Source organism: Coregonus clupeaformis, chromosome 29, assembly GCF_020615455.1.
Source record: "Coregonus clupeaformis isolate EN_2021a chromosome 29, ASM2061545v1, whole genome shotgun sequence".
Taxonomy (NCBI): Eukaryota; Metazoa; Chordata; class Actinopteri; order Salmoniformes; family Salmonidae; genus Coregonus; species Coregonus clupeaformis.
The window spans coordinates 65,157,031-65,178,204 of NC_059220.1; the positions used below are offsets into that span (position 1 = coordinate 65,157,031).

General features: G+C 43.0%; 1 protein-coding gene across 1 annotated transcript in view; it reads left to right on the forward strand.

Annotated features, from left to right (window-relative positions):
• The window catches only part of LOC121544329 (potassium channel subfamily K member 10-like), a 32,188-nt gene extending 23,083 nt beyond the window's left edge, over positions 1 to 9,105 (forward strand). The window contains exons 2-6 of the mRNA XM_041854251.1: positions 4,180 to 4,297; positions 5,389 to 5,549; positions 6,589 to 6,781; positions 7,281 to 7,423; positions 8,167 to 9,105. Coding sequence (XP_041710185.1) covers positions 4,180 to 4,297; positions 5,389 to 5,549; positions 6,589 to 6,781; positions 7,281 to 7,423; positions 8,167 to 8,847 — 1,296 coding nt within the window. The 3' untranslated portion in view covers positions 8,848 to 9,105. The remainder of the gene's footprint in view (positions 1 to 4,179; positions 4,298 to 5,388; positions 5,550 to 6,588; positions 6,782 to 7,280; positions 7,424 to 8,166) is intronic.
• The last annotated feature ends 12,069 nt before the right edge of the window (positions 9,106 to 21,174 follow it).

The following is a 21,174-nucleotide window of genomic DNA, read 5'->3' on the forward strand; positions in this document are numbered from 1 at the left end:
GTATCGTTATTCACAGTGGAGAGGAGCCATGCAGATGCAGTAACAATCACCTGCTGGTGAGTCTGAACCTCAGTGTTAGAGTCGCCTTATCCCTAATGAGGCTGCATTGCGCAAATCTGACCATGACACATTCAGAGATGCTAGGAGAAAATGCAGTTGTCGCTTTTGGTCTTGAGATCTGAATCTGAATGGAGAAAAATGTGATATTGTACTTATTTTTTGGAGACTACAGTACAGATTAAGGAGAGAGTGTGAGGCAATATGTGACTGCAGTTCTCTAATGTTAATGCCATGCCTCGGAGGAGGAGCCGACGATAAAAAAGCAGAAGAGACTTAATAAGAGATAAAAGAGATAAAAGTATTCCGGTAGGTGACGGTCTCCACGGACGTTCGCTGAGTGTAGGAGGAAATACCAAAGCAAGTGGAACAAACACACACACAACAAACCAACAGACATTTTAACAGTCTTTGCAGTAGAAGAAGTTGCCATTCATGTAAGGATGTGCTAAGAATGGAGTTGTATGGTGTGAGTATTGACTGTGATACCTCAATGTTCGTTCCTTTGTTTATGTACACACTACACAAGATATTATGGACTAATCAGCTGTTTGGCATGCAACCGTCTTTCATTCAACACTCAGTGAAAACAAAGCCCATAATGTCCTGATAGTAATCATTACAAAGGAAGTGATCCCTCCCTACCAGATCCTTAGGGATGTACCCTAACAGTGGTTACCCAACCCTTTAGATTAGCTGACTCTGAATCTCACACACCTGGCCAGTTCGGACCCCTGCTGCTGCATGCCTTGCACATCACAAGCACACAGCTAACCATCTGGACTCTGGAGAACACTGATCATCACCACACCCTGTCCTGCCTCACTCCTCACCGCATCCCCCCTCCATCCGTCCATCCCTCCTTCCCTCGCTCCCTCCTATCACTCGCTCCCTCCCGTCACTCCCTCTGTCCTTCCGCCACTGGTGACCTTCCAAGTTCATCTGAAGAGATAGTCACAGTCGGGACCATCATCAGTCATCTGCTCTCACATGCATTAAATAACCCATGGTTTGTATGGCACACACAGGGCGGACGTTTACGCCACGGTGAGTTTATAGTGGCAATTCAAATGCAGTCAGACACGTGTTAGGCCTACGGTTTTGTCTTTACATCAGCTGAGGGCTTGGGGTGGCATGGTACTGTCCTCTTTACTGTCTAGTATGTGTTGAAAGACAACAGGTTATTCCATTAATATCAACCAACTGTGTTTGGTTCTGGGTTAATTTTGTTCTTCATTTGTATGTTTAAGTAGATAAACTACACATTGAACTGTATGCTATGTACCAGTTAAGATAACTCACTCTATGCTCTGTCTGTAAAAATCTCGGTTCGACAGATGCTGGGAGACGGGAAGCAAGTACAGGGTGATCATTTAATAAATAAAAGACATGGAACAAAACACGGACAGCGTCTGGACAGGGGAAACAAAACAACATCAATGCAGACATGGGGATCAAACTGAGGAACAGACAGATATAGGGGAGGTAACCAAGCAGTGATGAAGTTCAGGTGAGTCCAATGAAGCGCTGATGCGCTCGAGGGGGAGCGGTAGCAGGCGTGATAGTACACCCCCCCCTCTAGGGACGCCACCTGGCGTCCCACCTGGGCAAGTCTGACGGGTTGGCCGAGGCATGGGAGCTGGACGAGCCGGCCGAGGCGTAGGAGCCTGACGGGCTGGCCGAGGCGTGGGAGCTTGACGGGCCGGCAGAGCCGTGGAAACCTGATGAGCCGTCCGAGGCGTGGGAGCCTGATGAGATGGCTGAGGTGTGGGAGCCTGATGAGCCGGCTGAGGCATGGGAGCCTGACGAGCCGGCCGAGGCGTGGGAGCCTGACGAGACGGCTGAGGTGTGGGAGCCTGACGAGACGGCTGAGGTGTGGGAGCCTGAAGAGCCGGCTGAGGTGTGGGAGCCTGACGAAACGGCTGAGGTGTGGGAGCCTGAAGAGCCGGCTGAGGTGTGGGAGCCTGATGAGCCGGCTGAGGCGTGGGAGCCTGACGAGCCGGCTGAGGCGTGGGAGCCTGACGAGACGGCTGAGGTGTGGGAGTCTGATGAGCCGGCTGAGGCGTGGGAGCCTGCCGGCTGAGGCGTGGGAGCCTGACGAACCGGCTGAGGCGTCCTCGGTTGCTTCGGCAGCGGCACCCGGACCCGACGTCACCAACAGAAAAAAACTAAAGAAACTCCCTGATTCTTCCAATTGGGGTGTCTGCATTTGGTAACGACAGACACTGGGAGACAGGAAGCAAGTACAGGGTGAGGATTTATAATAAATACACATGAAACAAAGCAAGAACAGCGTCTGGACGAGAGAAACAAAACAACATCAATGCAGACACCAGGATCAAACTGAGGAACAGAAAGATATACACTACCATTCAAAAGTTTGGGGTCTCTTAGAAATGTCCTTGTTTTCGAAAGAAAAGCTAATTTTTGGTCCAATAAAATAACATCAAATTGATCAGAAATACAGTGTAGACATTGTTAATGTTGTAAATGGCTATTGTAGCTGGAAACGGCTGATTTTTTTATGGAATATCTACATAGGTGTACAGAGGCCCATTATCAGCAACCATCAGTCCTGTGTTCCAATGGCACGTTGTGTTTGCTAATCCAAGTTGATCATTTTAAAAGGCTAATTGATCATTAGAAAACCCTTTTGCAATTATGTTAGCACAGCTGAAAACTGTTGTGCTGATTAAAGAAGCAATAAAACTGGCCTTCTCGAGACTAGTTGAGTATCTGGAGCATCAGCAATTGTGGGTTCGTTTACAGGCTCAAAATGGCCAGAAACAAATAACTTTCTTCTGAAACTCGTCAGTCTATTCTTGTTCTGAGAAATGAAGGCTATTCCATGCGAGAAATTGCCAAGAAACTGAAGATCTCGTACAACGCTGTGTACTACTCCCTTCACAGAACAGCGCAAACTGGCTCTAACCAGAATAGAAAGAGGAGTGGGAGGCCCCAGTGCACAACTGAGCAAGAGGACAAATACATTAGAGTGTCTAGTTTGAGAAACAGACGCCTCACAGGTCCTCAACTGGCAGTTTCATTAAATAGTACCCGCAAAACACCAGTCTCAACGTCAACAGTGAAGAGGCGACTCCGGGATGCTGACTTTTTAGGCAGAGTTGCAAAGAAAAAGCCATATCTCAGACTGGCCAATAAAAATAAAAGATTAAGATGGGCAAAAGTACACAGACACTGGACAGAGGAAGATTGGAAAAAAAGTGTTATGGACAGACGAATCGAAGTTTGAGGTGTTTGGATCATAAAGAATAATATTTGTGAGACGCAGACCAAATGAAAAGATGCTGGAGGAGTGCTTGATGCCATCTGTCAAGCATGGTGGAGGCAATGTGATGGTCTGGGGGTGCTTTGGTGGTGGTAATGTGGGAGATTTGTACAGGGTAAAAGGGATCTTGAAGAAGGAAGGCTATCACTCCATTTTGCAACGCCATGCCATACCATGTGTATGGCGCTTGATTGGAGCCAATTTCCTCCTACAACAGGACAATGACCCAAAGCACAGCTCCAAACTATGCAAGAACTATTTAGGGAAGAAGCAGTCAGCTGGTATTCTGTCTATAATGTAAGGTGGCCAGCACAGTCACCGGATCTCAACCCTATTGAGCTGTTGTGGGAGCAGCTTGACCGTAAGAAGTACCCATCAAGCCAATCCAACTTGTGGGAGGTGCTTCAGGAAGCATGGGGTGAAATCTCTTCAGGCTACCTCAACAAATTGACAACTAGAATGCCAAAGGTCTGCAAGGCTGTAATTGCTGCAAATGGAGGATTCTTTGACGAAAGAAAAGTTTGAAGGACACAATTATTATTTCAATTAAAAATCATTATTTCTAACCGTGTCAATGACTACATTTCCTATTCAAACTAATTTCATGTATGTTTTCATGGAAAACAAGGACATTTCTATGTGACCCCAAACTTTTGAACGGTAATGTAGGTAACCAAGCAGTGATGAAGTTCAGGTGATTCCAATGAAGCACTGATGCGCGTAACGATGGTGACAGGTGTGCGTAATGGTGGGCAGCCTGGTGCCCTCGAGCGTCAGGGAGGGGGAGCGGAAGCAGGCATGACACTGTCTGTTTCTCTCTTTCTCTTTCCCAGCATGCCATAGACGCTGTTAGTGCAGGCGTCAGTCCGATCGGAGACACATCTTACAACTCCAGTCACTGGGACCTGGGAAGTGCCTTCTTCTTCGCTGGGACCGTGATCACAACAATAGGTAACCCCCACCACCAACCTATTAACTCATGACTCACTCCTCTGATTAACTGAGTAGAATAAAGCAATGTCACTGGTCTACTTTGACGTGTAGGCTATGAGGTAACCTACAGGTGCTGTGTCTCAACGTTACACAACTGTAATGTAATGTGTGCTATTTATCATAGCTAGCAGGGAAATCGATAAAAGAAAGACTGGAAAAATAAAGCATGATTCACAGGATGTACTTCATGCTAATGTGTGTGTGTGCGTGTTTACTGTTCAAGTCTCACAGCGTGGGGCTCCCGAGTGACGCAGCAGTCTAAGGCACTGTATCGCAATGCTAGAGGCGTTACTACAGACCCTGGTACGATCTGGGGCTGTATCACAACCGGCCGTGATCGGGAGTCTCATACGGCAGCGCACAATTGGCCCAGCATCATCCGGGTTAGGGGAGGGTTTGGCCAGGGAGGCTTTATTTGGCACATTGCGCTCTAGCGACTCCTTGTGGCGGGCCGGGCGTCTGCAGGCTGACCTCGGTCATCAGGTGAACAGTGTTTCCTCCGACACATTGGTGCGGCTGGCTTCCGGGTTAAGTGGGCGGGTGTTAAGAAGCGAGGTTTGGCGGGTCATGTTTTGAAGGACACATGACTAGACCTTCGCCTCCCCAGCCTGTTGGGGAGTTTCAGCGATGAGACGATCGAAATTGGGGAGAAAAATAAAATAAACAAATTATAATAATAAAGTCTCACAGCGTGTCTTCACAGTACATCATTTACTGATGATAATAGCTTTCTATTGGGAGGTGGGAAGGAACAGTGTCACTAGGGTGTGTTTTTAGCAGAACATATGAATACCATTTAATCTGTTTACACAATTACACTGCTTCTCTCACTGTGGATAGGGACACACATCCCACCGTGCTGGTTCAGATTAAGCTGTGCCCTAGTCATCCCCGCCCTGTTCAATCTCTCCATTCACTGCAAGTTGTAATTAATGTCATGTTTCTCTGAGTCCAACCTGATTATTTCCTCTCTTGCTGCTTATTTACCTCTAACCTCCAACTCCTGGAATATAACACATGCCTTACATAACAAAACACCACTGTGACAGGTTATGGGAACATAGCGCCCAGCACAGAGGGAGGGAAGATCTTCTGCATCCTGTACGCCTTATTTGGCATCCCGTTGTTTGGGTTCCTCCTGGCTGGCATCGGAGACCAACTGGGGACCATATTTGTCAAGAGCATCTTGAGGGTGGAGAAGATATACAAGGTAAGTTGGATTTCTTGAGAATTTGGGATTGTGTACATGGGATGTACTGGAACTGCATATGAGCACATGATGCTTTAAGAGGTGTTTCAAGTTAACTATAAGAAACTTTCGATCAGACTGTTATGAATTGATTTAGACACACCATGTTTGATGACTTATTTGGTGAAGAAAAGGGTATTTGAAAATGAGTATTTGGCGCCTGCTATGTAACTGAGCAGTAACTATAATAGCACCTATAATAACATAAAATGTTCCATTGACTCTAAAGAGGCAATATGCTTCCCACAGTGAAAACCAAGCATGTTACCTCCACCCCATAATGACCCTATTCACTGTAAACGGCACGATGCCTTTGATACAGTATCCCTGTAAAGGCTATAGGTCTGTTGTCCAGGTATTAGGCCAGGCTCAGTGAATGGATTTGAACTATTGTTCCCCCTCCAAGGAGTCAACACATGAGTCAGGCTAGCTGAGGCTGAGATTATGATGTGCTCTTTGTAGTGAGGGCAGAGGTGTTTGATGGAGTGTGGAGGCAGAGAAGGTAGAGGGCCAGGACCTGATTGAGATTCTGTGAGCAGGTTGTATGTATCAAGTGTCTCAGAGTAGGAGTACTGATCCCTGTCCATATAATCATATTTATTGTGATCTAAAAGCTCAAACTGATCCTAAATCAGCACTCCTACTCTGAGATGCTTGATACATACGGCCACTGGTCAGACAGGAGATAAGCACAGAGCTGAGCCCCTCTTCACTACTGAAAGCCCCAGGGGGGTTGAGTTTCTGTGACAAAGGGGGAACTTGGGAATTAGGCTTTTCCTACTGGATCAATGGAGGGTGGTTTTGGAAGCTTTTCCCTTTGGTCTCTGGAGTGGTTTAGCTAATGGGTATATTGATGCATAGGGCCATTGACTAAACTAATTATCTTCAAGCCTACTGTGTCTTTCAGCTAGAAATGTAGTGATTGTATTTAGTAAACAGTTTATCTTTTGAGTTCTTGTTGACTTACCGTTCACCTCTGACCAATGTCATTTTTGTCAAGCAAAAACAGAAACAGATAAGCCAGACCAAAATCAGAGTCACCTCCACCATACTCTTCATCCTGGCCGGGTGCATAGTCTTCGTCGGCATCCCGGCGGTCATTTTCAAACACATCGAGGGATGGACGACTCTGGATGCCATCTACTTTGTCGTCATCACGCTAACGACGATTGGCATTGGGGACTATGTGGCAGGTATGATAGTGTTGTAACAGGTTTATGTACTGTGTCTTTAGATAAACATTTGTTTAGTCTTCCGTTGCTACTCACCATTTTCAGCTCTCCTACTCACTTCTCTTCTCTTACATTTGCATTCAATCCACGTAAAGTGAAATTCGATTATCTCTATGAAATTAGCTAATGGAGTCTCCAACAACCCAAGGTGTAATGTACTTGTGTTTTGTTGTGTCTGCATTGCATTGATAATCCCTTGAATAATGATGCTATAATTGACTGCCGGTAATTATAATTGAGACAATTTTATCTAGAGGAATATTAGAGCAAGACTAATCCAAAATAATTCAGAACCCAATTACAAACTGTGTGTTTGTCAAACTGAACCTTTCTGCCTCCCTGGTCCTATTAATCTGGCTTTATTGTTGACAATAATTTGGCAGTAGCAGGCATCTATGTATATACGTAGATAATCCAGTATTTGGCATCCAATGTAACAACTCTTCCGCTGTTGTCCCAGGTGGGGATCGGAAGATCGAGTACATGAAGTGGTACAAGCCCCTGGTCTGGTTCTGGATCCTGGTGGGCCTGGCCTACTTCGCTGCGGTCCTGAGCATGATCGGAGACTGGCTCAGAGTGCTTTCCAAAAAGACCAAAGAGGAGGTGGGTACTGCTCATTCAATTACAGTGCCTGTCATTACATTATCTAAAGCAGTGGAAACTAAAAGGTCACTCTTTCCCTCCCCCGCCTTCCTTCCATGTCTGTTTTGTTATTATGCCTCGTTGATGCCCCTGAGACACTGAGACAGACAGACAGACAGACAGACAGACAGACAGACAGACAGACAGACAGACAGACAGACAGACAGACAGACAGACAGACAGACAGACAGACAGACAGACAGACAGACAGCTGTGTAAGAGAAGTGGTTAGAGAGCCAGTCATTACCCACTGGGCACAGACGTCAGTTCAACGTCTAGTTTTGATTAACATTTGGTTGAGTTGTCAACTAACGTGAATTCAACCAAAAATTTCACCATGTCATTGGATTTAGGTTAAAAGTTGTGAAAAAAATATGAAATTCCCTTACGTTGATTTACTTTATTCAAATACAATCAGTTTTCCATGTTGATTCAACGTCACATACATTTTTTGTTGCTGAAGTGACGTGAAAACAACGTTGATTCAACCAGTTTTTGCCCGGTGGGCTGATGAGTGAATAGTGAGCTTACTGAGCTATTGATCTGTACATACAGTATGGATGGATACTGTGATTACTTTCTATGGAAGGAGCCTTGCTTTTGTCTGAGGGGGAATTTGTAGAAGATCCAACCAATTAGATTTCCAAAGCACCCCCTCCACCCTCCTGCGTCATGACTCTATCTCCATCTTTGTGTGATTGCAGGTGGGGGAGTTCAAGGTCCACGCCGCTGAGTGGAAGACCAACATGCGAGCCGAATTCCGGGAGACGCGTCGGCGGCTGAGTGTGGAGATCCACGACAAGTTGCAGCGGGCTGCCACCATCCGCAGCATGGAGCGCAGGCAACTGGGCCTGGAGCAGAGGACCCACTCCCTGGACATGCTCTCCCCAGAGAAGAGGGCCGTGTTTGCCAGCCTGGACCAGGGCCGTTTCAAGACCTCCTCCCAGGAGAGCATCGACACCAAGCTGAGTAACTTGAGGTTGAGAGGGGCAGGGGAGCTTTGTTATGAGCAGCGGAGAGGCAGCGAGCAGACCCAGCAGGCCTCATCGGAGGACGATAACCTCTTCAACCTACGCTTCCGCTCCCTCACCAAGCTAACCAAGAGACACAAGAACCGTGACCTGAAGAGTAACATTCCCGACGATATGCGGAGGGCCTGCGAGGCGATGGAGAGGAGGGAGGAGAACGTGGAGGAGGTGAAGGAGGAGGAAGGGAGCGAGAGGAAAGAGGGCAACACCAGCTTGACAAATTTGGAATATGCAGACGAGCACATTAAACTAAATGGTTTTGTACTGGCTCTGGCCAAAGAGAGGGAGGACGATAGAATGTTGGAAGGAAGAGAGCTTCAGCCCCAGCTAGAATGTGCAGATACAGAGAGAGAGTGAGAGAGAAGGGGGCTTTTTTGATGTCTCAAAATGTGCCTTGCTGTTTTTTCTATGCTTATACTGTTCTGAGTAAATGGGACTGTTCTGTTCTAAGTCAACAGTCACTGTGCCCTAGCAATGTAAAGACTAATGTTGCCAAAAAGTGGAGAGAAAAGAGACAGAGGCTATGGTCTAATTTGGCGAAGACCTCTTATCTCTTGGATAGTACTGGACCTACCAGAATCTCCTTTCCTTTTTAAAGAACACCCACTTGCTACCCAATCCTACCCACAATATCCAACAAATAAAGCAGACGCAACATGGGATATATCTTGTCTTTGTTACCTGAGGCTTATGCAAGCAAGTAACCCAGTGAACTAGTGTTTCACCATCCCAGTGAAATCTGTACCAATGATATAGATCTTCACTTATTATTATTCATTTCACACCAGCTATTTTTAGCCCAGGCTGCTGAACGGACTGCAACAAATATGACTTGAGGGGGTGTTATGATGAGTTTCTCGGGTATCAAGTAATTCAGGATGCAAGAATATACTTAAACAATTATATGGAGAGTTCATACAAATATTTAATAGACACGGTACCGTGGTTCGTCTAACAAACGGCACATGCTTTGCCTCTTGTCATCCAAACTACTAGACAAAGAAAATATCTCTCTTCTTATAGTCCCGGTTACATATTGCTTCCACAACATCTGGTAACCATCAGTTGGCACTCCCTTCTTTGATGGTATTACACTGTACCCAAGTCAGTATATTATATCTATCAATCATTCTAAGATAAACCAACAGTAAGCTCCCTTGACATACTGGAATCCTTGTTATTCAGACCCTGCAGCACCAAGAGTCACTTATCTAATAAATGTAACCTTGTTCCCACAACACCATGAAAAGACATCATAACAATCTTTCATTTTGTTCTCTTTGTGGTAAGTAACATTCCTCAGATATAACATTTACTTAACCCCAACAATTCACATAACTTCATATAAAATAAAATATTCTCCAATCAGTAATATAGATAGATGATTTAGAGACTAAACTATGCCAGATAACTGAGAATTCATTCCCCTCTACCTTCTATACCTTAATCCAACCAGATTCTCAATATATTTAATCAACAAAGGTATACATTCTCAGTCACCTGTCTCATGCACAATCAAACATCTCAAACCTGCTATGGACTCAGTCTGAGTAAAAGATAGATACACGATGAACTACTATATATTCATGCTAAAAATCTATGTAGTCAAAACCTTACTGATATATAAGGACAAAATCCCACATAGACCATCCCTATTTCTTAAATGACACCCTTGTATACATCATTTACAAATATACCCATCCTCTTAGACATGCTACCAAGAAAAACATACATATAAATACATTCTTAACATCATGACATCATCCACACAAATACAATGAAACATGACATTCTCTAAATTACATGGAGATTATAATATAGTCAGATGAATATATCTCAATAAAAATAACGTCAGTCTTCTTCACCCATGTTCATTCAGAGGAACCCCAAGCTTTTCTCTGGTCACTTGGGGCGCGTTATACAGTTCCAACTTAACATTCCCCATTCCTCAATCAACATTATCAATGGACTCTACACTTGAATAAGATGATATAAATGAATAATTAGTACTTTCCCTCCTTACATTAATATTGACTGATACATCTATATTCTTAATACCTTCCTGTATGTCTCTAATATTTCCCATAGCTTTAGTTAAATTCCCAATACCTTCCTATTCTGATGGCAAGCATGTACAACATGCATCTCCCCCTGTAATCGCATACATTCCCCTTTTATCTACTGTAATAGCATCCAATGCTATGCGATTATCAATTGCATATTGTCTAATGAGTGCCATCTCAGAACCAATAGCTTGAAAACCCATGACTGTTAAAAGGTACCATCTTCAATTCTGTTCAACCCTGACTCTGTTCTGATAATATGCCTGAGGAGGGATACACAGGATAACACTCTGGTTTCAGTCCCTGTTAAATCATTACCTCCTTGGACTAGTTAGGATTGAGGAATTCAACCAAATGTCAGATCAGATGAAAATAGCATGAACATTCCTATGTCTCAAATACACCAAAACCCCATGATAGGAACCAATTAAGTTCTTGCCTAGCAACAAAGATATGTACCACTCTAAACATCCATATCAATCCCCCCTCTTTGGGAATACATAGTCACCTATCAATACCTCCAAATACTTCAAATGTATATAGTGACTAATATGTTAATACGGTAACCTAATAATCAACATGTTCATGATATCAGTCACAAACCTTACATTAACTTACATGTTTCAAACAGTAAGATTCAAAAGTTTATATTCGAAATACATCATATTAGTGTATCCTAAGACATTACCATAATGTATTGCTGTTTTAACCATAATATCTATATAAGACAGTTATCTCAATTGTACAATCAAAACCCTCCATGCTGAAAATAGTTAGTTACTAATACATACTAATGATTCACTTAAATCACTCAGTCATCTTATAAATTATAACCAAAACCAAATTACTTAACTCAACCAAATGTAGAATGACAATTCATAGTGATTCACATTGGTCCTATCACTCAAAATTAAAACCCTCAATTTTAGCACCCATTACAACTGTCAGAGTGTACACGTATATTAACATACCGTATAAATATCCATAATTCTATTATGACCTTCCTAATCCTGAGAATAAATACAGATCATTATCATTATCTACTATTCATTTAGCAGTGTATATACCTCCTACCCAAATTAGCAATTTTAGATAAATCCAAATGTATTATCAACACAGCTAAGCAACCCCTTTTTTCTCCGGCATGTAAATCTTCTGGTGTCTCTTCATTATGATCTTCAGACAGCTTTATAGTTCAAAATGAATTGCCCATGACAGTGTCACAACTACAATGTCTCATCCGAGTCACCACCATCCCTACAACCTCATTGTGTCTTATCTTTCTCCATTCTCACTCACTGGTGGACTCCTGTCCCACTCCCTCGAGATAAAAACATGAGAGAAAATCAGTTGATAGCTTCGATTGGCTGTTGTATACCGGTTGCAGGTAGAAGTGGTACTGTACAGGAACGTCTTCAACGCCTCTGATGTTCATCTTCAGCCGGTTCAGAGGTTGTTTCTTTTTTTTTAGGTTCACACCATTCTAGGCCAAATTATCCCTGCTATGCATCAAGACACCATCTGTATTTACCTCAATAGAAGACAGAACATAACAGTTTAATTGAGTTCATTCCTAATCCAAGAAATCCATATAAGCATGAACTATTTACCAGTTATTCTTAATACCAATTTCTAATATATTTTCCAATTTCTGTTAGGGAAACCCTCCACAGACAGCGAAATGAATGGTGTGAAAGTCAGGTGATTCTTGAAATTCTGGAAGATCTTGAAGTTCTTGGAGGTCTGTCCCTCCACCGAGGGAATCAGCTAGAACACGTAGCTCATCTGTAGCATTCCCCTTGCCATCGTCTCCCATCACCTGATCCTTGTCAGCTCCAGCATCCTCAACTCCCTCATCTCTAGGTCGTCAGTTTCCTCGTAGTACTCTGTTGCAGTGTTTTAAATGATACCAGGTTGAGCTCCCCTCTATCCATACATCCGTTGGTATAGACTGTGTGACGAGGTATGGTCCTTTTAGCTCTGAACCTTCTTCCTTCACTAGGGTTTAGGATCATGCAGAGTCCTTCTCCATTTATCAACATCATTCTGTGGAGTGTGCCCTTCTGTCAGCGTACTAATAGGGAATTTGAGAGTCCCTGCTGCAAAGACACACAGACACAGACACAAAAGAAAACAATGCTCCGCCGTGGCGTTTCCATCTTCCTCCTCTGAATTAGAATACTCCTACAGTGGTACACATAGATCTAAATATCTGTCTCTGCCACTTTCCCCTCCATTGAGGTAGCCAGCAACACCTAGTACTGACCTCCTCACCCAGATTCTCCTGTTAGGTTGGGCAGAGTTGCCTTCACCCTTGGGAAGAAAGTCTTAGCAACATTGTTAGGTGAGACACCATATGCTACCATACCCTGTCTTCTCATCAGTCAGGAGAAGCCTTGATTTAGGAAGTGCACATCCTTGCATCTTGTTATAGGTCACTAGTTTCATAGACAGGCCTCCTCTACATCCTGCCTTATACCACAAATACATTTTCACCTAAAACATTTAATCTAACCCATAACACATTAATTACTACTGCTCATATTCTTAATACAATTTGCATATTTACCAAAAAGCCTAATGCGAGCAGTCCTTCCCCCCTTTGGACATATGACTCACATCGTGATTAATGCGTTCAAAAACAAAACAACAACATTGCCTGTTAAACCAAAATAATAATTGAAATTAAAATGACAACATTTGATAATACCTTAACTTAATTGTATCCCATAAAGTAACTCAAGTAATATCAAAATTGACTAGCGCCAGGTGTTCCTCATTCAGGACTAGCTCTCTCACTCTGACCTTATTATGGTCCGAATCATATACAGTGGGGAAAAAAAGTATTTAGTCAGCCACCAATTGTGCAAGTTCTCCCACTTAAAAAGATGAGAGAGGCCTGTAATTTTTATCATAGGTACACTTCAACTGTGAGAGACGGAATCTAAAACAAAAATGCAGAAAATCACATTGTATGATTTTTAAGTAATTAATTTCCATTTTATTGCATGACATAAGTATTTGATTACCTACCAACCAGGAAGAATTCCGGCTCTCACAGACCTGTTAGTTTTTCTTTAAGAAGCCCTCCTGTTCTCCACTCATTACCTGTATTAACTGCATCTGTTTGAACTCGTTACCTGTATAAAAGACACCTGTCCACACACTCAATCAAACAGACTCCAACCTCTCCACAATGGCCAAGACCAGAGAGCTGTGTAAGGACATCAGGGATAAAATTGTAGACCTGCACAAGGCTGGGATGGGCTACAGGACAATAGGCAAGCAGCTTGGTGAGAAGGCAACAACTGTTGGCGCAGTTATTAGAAAATGGAAGAAGTTCAAGATGACGGTCAATCTCCCTCGGTCTGGGGCTCCATGCAAGATCTCACCTCGTGGGGCATCAATGATCATGAGGAAGGTGAGGGATCAGCCCAGAACTACACGGCAGGACCTGGTCAATGACCTGAAGAGAGCTGGGACCATAGTCTCAAAGAAAACCATTAGTAACACACTACGCCGTCATGGATTAAAATCCTGCAGCGCACACAAGGTGCCCCTGCTCAAGTCAGCACATGTCCAGGCCCGTCTGAAGTTTGCCAATGACCATCTGGATGATCAAGAGGAGGAATGGGAGAAGGTCATGTGGTCTGATGAGACAAAAATAGAGCTTTTTGGTCTAAACTCCACTCGCCGTGTTTGGAGGAAGAAGAAGGATGAGTACAACCCCAAGAACACCATCCCAACCGTGAAGCATGGAGGTGGAAACATCATTCTTTGGGGATGCGTTTCTGCAAAGGGGACAGGACAACTGCACTGTATTGAGGGGAGGATGGATGGGGCCATGTATCGCGAGATCTTGGCCAACAACCTCCTTCCTTCAGTAAGAGCATTGAAGATGGGGTCGTGGCTGGGTCTTCCAGCATGACAACGACCGAAACACACAGCCAGGGCAACTAAGGAGTGGCTCCGTAAGAAGCATCTAAAGGTCCTGGAGTGGCCTAGCCAGTCTCCAGACCTGAACCCAATAGAAAATCTTTGGAGGGAGCTGAAAGTCCATATTGCCCAGCGACAGCCCCGAAACCTGAAGGATCTGGAGAAGGTCTGTATGGAGGAGTGGGCCAAAATCCCTGCTGCAGTGTGTGCAAACCTGGTCAAGACCTACAGGAACGTATGATCTCTGTAATTGCAAACAAAGGTTTCTGTACCAAATATTAAGTTCTGCTTTTCTGATGTATCAAATACTTATGTCATGCAATAAAATGCAAATTATTACTTAAAAATCATACAATGTGATTTTCTAGATTTTTGTTTCCGTCTCTCACAGTTGAAGTGTACCTATGATAAAAATTACAGACCTCTACATGCTTTGTAAGTAGGAAAACCTGCAAAATCGGCAGTGTATCAAATACTTGTTCTCCCCACTGTATACTACACTCTGATTGTGTATGGTTTTGACACTAAATTGGTGTTCTAAAGCTGTCTAGATGAAGTATATAAACTTTAAAGCTCAGGGCCAGCTGTCCTATTTGTTGTAATTTCAACCAAATGAAATGTACTGCATTCACATTTAGTACTGTTTAAGTGGACCTACAATTTAAACTATTTTTACTTATGAGGTTTTGATGGCCATTGAATCCAGTTCATTTCTGTACATCATAAGAACGATTTATTAGTATGACATTTTGTTACTTTGTTCTGTGATTGAAGATTGTTTGATTATGAATGTCATGTTTTTGATGAATGATTTTGTATTTTACACAGCATTGTTGTGTATGTAGTATCCATTCCTGCAGTTAAATGTTTTCTTTCACAGTAAATGGAATATGATTTTATATGTCCACACCATATGCTATGTACTGTATGTGTTGGTGTTTTCCCCTCACACAATCAGACGATGGGTGTCATTCACCCAGGAACTTACCCTGTGGCCTGTATTCATTTTACAGATGATCAATGTTTTTGGTCCTCTGCTATGTCTTTGTCTCGTTGATGTACTTCCTGAGGTTTTACTCAATGAAATGTTTGTCAATTTGCCATTTATATATTTTATTCATTTTTATTTTGCCCTATGACGGAATGGAGCTCTAGTAATCAGAAACACTATGTGAATGGTGGCTATACAACCTTTACTCTGTCAAATACAATTACAGAATGTTTTTTGGTATGAATGAGGTAGTCTCCCCGCTGAGATTCGGATGAAAGCAGATTTTTCTATTTCATGATGGAACAAATTATTATTGGATTTTTAGTATTCCTTTACGGTGGAACACAGAATTTTGTCTTTGGTCTCTGTGTTCTTCTGCATAGTCAAAGAAGGAACTGTTGCTGTTGGGACTTAGGCTCACTCATCATATCAAAACCACAACCAAAAATATTGGATTGATTGCAAAGCATGTAGTCCTGAGAATGAATAAGTACTGTTTGTAACCTCTAATTCTTGTATTGTATTTTATCATAAAAAATGGCTTACAATGACCTTTCTAAGAACCAGAGTGGATTGTCTTTGCTCAGTCTTTTTTGTTGTTCACAATTTATATGTGCAAACATTATATCAAATGTAGTGAGTGCCTTTCTGGGAATAAATATCACTAAAGAAAATGAAGCTACTGTTGAGAAATTGCTTCTTGTCACGTGTATCGTCTGTGACTCCATTCCCACGTGTCTCTTAAAGTCCCCAACCACCATTATTTCCAAACCTATCATTAACATTAACATCGTTGGATTTCTGATAAAGGAAATTATCAGATTTGACTTCCAGAACAGTTTCACTTAGATAGCTTTGCTTTCCGTCACATTGTTGACCTTGGGTGAACTGTAAGTAATTCCAGGAGAAATGATGATATGCCTATATGATCATAGCCAGTGGTGACCTGTCATTCAGGGCAGGTGGAGCCCCACCTGTTTAGCATTAGTACGTCACATATCAGTTTGCAAACATGGTCTCTTTTTTGCTTTCTTGAGTAAGGCAGCTCCAAAATGCAGGTGTTTCAGCCTAGCTCAGTGCTTTCTGTGGTGGTGGGGCAGCCAACGGAAAATACGGAGTTTAGGGGTTGGTAATGTTCTCTAGTTGCGCCGTGATTGGCTCAGTGTTCTGTCCCTCATGGGAACACTACGTCAACACAAAATCAACGGTGAGAGCTCAATAATTAAAGTGCCTTGGGTGCTGCCATAGAGTTAGATTAGAAGTGCCCATCCTAGAAGGCACAAGGTCATTAGCCACAGATAAAATGACGTCAACTCATGTAATATCTACAGTAGTTTTGATTGGACTGATCATGTCAACATCATACATTCAAAATCTTAGCTAGCAAGCAGTCATCATCATGAATCAAGTCAACAATCTACTGGCAAATCCTTTTCAATCCTTGTCATAATATAATCGTCTAGCTAGCTACATTTTCAGATATTACATGTTTCTAATTTTGACAGAAAGAGCCATTTGCTTGGCTAGCTATAGCCTAATGTTAGCTAGCTAACATTGAACCTGGTTGGTTAGCTACCTTCAGATTCATGCAGGGTAGTAATGTCATGATTGTGATTATGTTCATTGTTTACCTAGCTAATCTGGCTGGCTCGCTAGCTAACGTTACGTGTATGACCTTATTATTCGTATCTCAGAGCCATTTGCTTAGCTAGCTATAACCTAATGTTAGCTAGCTAACATTGAACCTGGTTGGTTAGCTACCTGCTGCAGATTCATGCAGGGTAGTAACGTCACGATTGTGATTATGGTTCATTGTTTACCTAGCTAGCTAGCTACATGTCTTAACAAAAGACATTTCGGGTGCGTTCGTAAATTCAGTCTGGCCATCTACTCCGATTTCAGAGCACTCTCGTCTGAGTGTACCAGAGCACCCGATTAGACAACAATCACCCCATTTAAAGGTGGAAACATCTTACCAATCACACCATTCATATGGAGAATTTACAAATGCTCAACTCCCGTTGAATATGGCCGGTGTCAGTAAACGTCGGCAAAGAAGTGTAATTAAATTGTTGCCAGCAGCACAGTTACAGTCACCAACACTGCATAACATGAAAACAGCCTAACCAGCTCTGCTAGGGCGAGTAAAATGGTCAGAGTGGGGTGTTCTCTCATTATGTGTCTGGAAGTAGCTTGCAAGCTAGCCGATGTTAGCTTGGGTGGTTGACTGCCGTTGTGAGGTCAGAACGTTCGGATCAACCGTACTCATCGGCCAGAGTGTCCGGTGTGCGCTCTGAACACTCCGGGAGCAACACGTTTTGCCATTTTCTCAAAAGTGAGTTTATCAACTTTCAAAGCAAAATTACTTTCCCATTTTTCCTCAACTGTTGTGTATGATATACCATTTTGTAGCTCCGAGTCTCTACTTTCATCCAATGTAAAAAACACAATTTTAAATTCTGCTACATAAGACCGAATTGAGCCGGTCGGTCACATATGAAGACAAATTATGAAGACAAATTATAGATAATACGTATCGGTGCTCATTGGCCATTGGACATACACAAGTTGGAAATCGCAAATTCAATAATGAGTGGTTTGGAAGGAATCAGTGGCTAACTGCAAGCATTGCAAAGCAATCACTAGCTTGCTATTCAGTGGAGTGGATGTGTGGTCCAAGTCTGGGTTTAAGGGTCTCTTTTCCAAGCTTAAAAGGATAAACATTCAACATTGGCCATGCTGTCATTCCAGCATGACTTCTGCCACGTTCAAAACAACTGGAAACTCGGAACTGGGAAATCTCAGACATCAGTGAGTTCAAGACAACTGGGAACTCGAAAAAGAACGAGCTCCGACTGGGAAAATACGTTCTGAACGCTCATCCAACTCGGAATTCCAAGTCGGGAACTCTGGCCTCTTTCTAGAGCTCCGACCTGAAGATCACTAACTTTTGACCTTGTTTATTTCCGAGTTCCCAGTTGTCTTGAAAGCACCATAAATCCAGAGAATGCCAGACTTGATGACAAAATTTGCCCACGAAGGACCGCCGCGCCACCTTCCTGTTCAAGTGAGCACAGCACAACAAGGTGAGTCCAAAACTGTCTTGTATGCTGCTGCATAAATGATGTAATATTCCAGGGAGATATGTATACTGAAGCTAAGAAAGTAATAATAAGTGTATGTTGTGTAGTAAGCTGTTAGTAGCCCATGTGCCTCACCCTAATAATTTGGTCCCTTTTCCCCTCATAATTTAGCCTACTGTTCTGACTTGGTGGTGCACATGTAGCCTATAGCCTGTTTTAGAGAAATTTCAACATCGAATATTGTAAGAGCTTTCATTGTCTGCTTATATGCCCCCTTTATTTGTCCTATGGTTCTGACTTGGTGTACAGGGAGAATACTGTAAGAACATGTTCAGAATTCTGTCAATGTACATTTCAAATAGTTATATTGACTACGCCCATCCTAGCTTGCTCATTAATGTCTTAATCGAAATTAAGGATTGCGTCTTACCCGCTCGTCGTCCCCTTATGCCATAGTTTGTACATCTCAATTGTCAGTAGAAACCACATTTGTTTAAGCAAGTCAGCCATATCAGCTATGTTTTTTTTAAAGGCAGTAAATGAGGCTGAATTAACTGTTTCGCTGCCAGACAAGGCTCTGCTGATAGCCAGGTGTAGCGGTGGTAAGGTGTTGGGACTCTGCTGTTGGGACAGCTGTATGTAGGCCCTAACAGTTTGTGGGCACCGTTTGTCACCTTTATAGTCCAATTAATGTACTGTTTAGTGTTGTGTTGTGAAGTGGCTTTGCTGGCATGTGTCTGTAAATAATTTGGGGTGTTTGCCCCACCAAGATCTACATGCTAAAATCGCCACTGATCATAACCTATGCCTAATGTACAGTTGAAGTCGGAAGTTTACATACACGTAGATTGGAGTAATTAAAACTCGTTTTTCAATCACTCCACAAATATTTTGTTAACAAACTATAGTTTTGGCAAGTCGGTTAGGACATCTACTTTGTGCATGACACAAGTAATTTTTCCAACAATTGTTTACAGGCAGATTATTTCACTTATAATTCACTGTATCACAATTCCAGTGGGTCAGAAGTTTACATACACTAAGTTGACTGTGCCTTTAAACAGCTTGGAAAATTCCAGAAAATTATGTCATGGCATTAGAATATTGTGATAGGCTAATTGACATCAATTGAGTCAATTGGAGGTGGCCTGCTGGCTCCCCTTCCTCTGCGGAAGCATAGTTCCCGCTCAGCCCAGTCAAAACTGTTCGCTGCTCTGGCACCCCAATGGTGGAACAAGCTCCCTCACGACGCCAGGACAGCGGAGTCACTCACCACCTTCCGGAGACATTTGAAACCCCACCTCTTTAAGGAATACCTGGGATAGGATAAAGTAATCCTTCTACCCCCCCCCCCCAAAATTGTAAAGTGGTTATCCCACTGGCTATAGGGTGAATGGACCAATTTGTGAGTCGCTCTGGATAAGAGCGTCTGCTAAATGACGTAAATGTGCCCTTGAGCAAGGCACTTAACCCTAATTGCTCCTGTAAGTCGCTCTGGATAAGAGTGTCTGCTAAATGACTAAAATGTAAATGTAAATGTGTACCTGTGGATGTAATTCAAGGCCTACCTTCAAACTCAGTGCCTCTTTGCTTGACATCATGGGAAAATCAAAAGAAATCAGCCAAGACCTCAGAAAAAAATGGTAGACCTCAACAAGTCTGGTTCATCCTTGGGAGCAATTTCCAAACGCCTGAAGGTACCATGTTCATCTGTACAAACAATAGTATGCAAGTATAAACACCATGGGACCACGCAGCCGTCATACCGCTCAGGAAGGAGACACGTTCTGTCTCCTAGAGATGAATGTACTTTGGTGCGAAAAGTGCAAATCAATCCCAGAACAACAGCAAAGGGCCTTGTGAAGATGCTGGAGGAAACAGGTACAAAATTATCTATATCCACAGTAAAACCAGTCCTATATCGACATAATCTGAAAGGCCGCTCAGCAAGGAAGAAGCCACTGCTCCAAAACCGCCATAAAAAAGCCAGACTACAGTTTGCAACTGCAAAAAGAACGACAAAGATCGTACTTTTTGGAGAAATGTCCTCTGGTCTGATGAAACAAAAATAGAACTGTTTGGCCATAATGACCATCGTTATGTTTGGAGGAGAAAGGGGGGGCTTGGAAGCCGATGAACATCCCAACCGTGAAGCACGGGGGTGACAGCATCATGCTGTGGTGGTGCTTTGCTGCAGGAGGGACTGGTGCACTTCACAAAGTAGATGGCATCATGAGGAAGGAAAATTATGTGGATATATTGAAGCAACAGCTCAAGACATCAGTCAGGAAGTTAAAGCTTGGTCGCAAATGGGTCTTCCAAATGACAATAACCCCAAGCATACTTCAAAAGTTGTGGCAAAATGGCTTAAGGACAACAAAGTCAAGGTATTGGAGTGGCCATAACAAAGCCCTGACCTCAATCCTCTAGAAAATATGTGGGCAGAACTGAAAAAGCATGTGCGAGCAAGGAGGCCTACAAACCTGACTCAGTTACACCAGCTCTGTCAGTAGGAATGGGCCAAAATTCACCCAACTTATTGTGGGAAGCTTGTGGAAGGCTACCTGAAACGTTTGACCCAAGTTGGCAATGCTACCAAATACTAATTGAG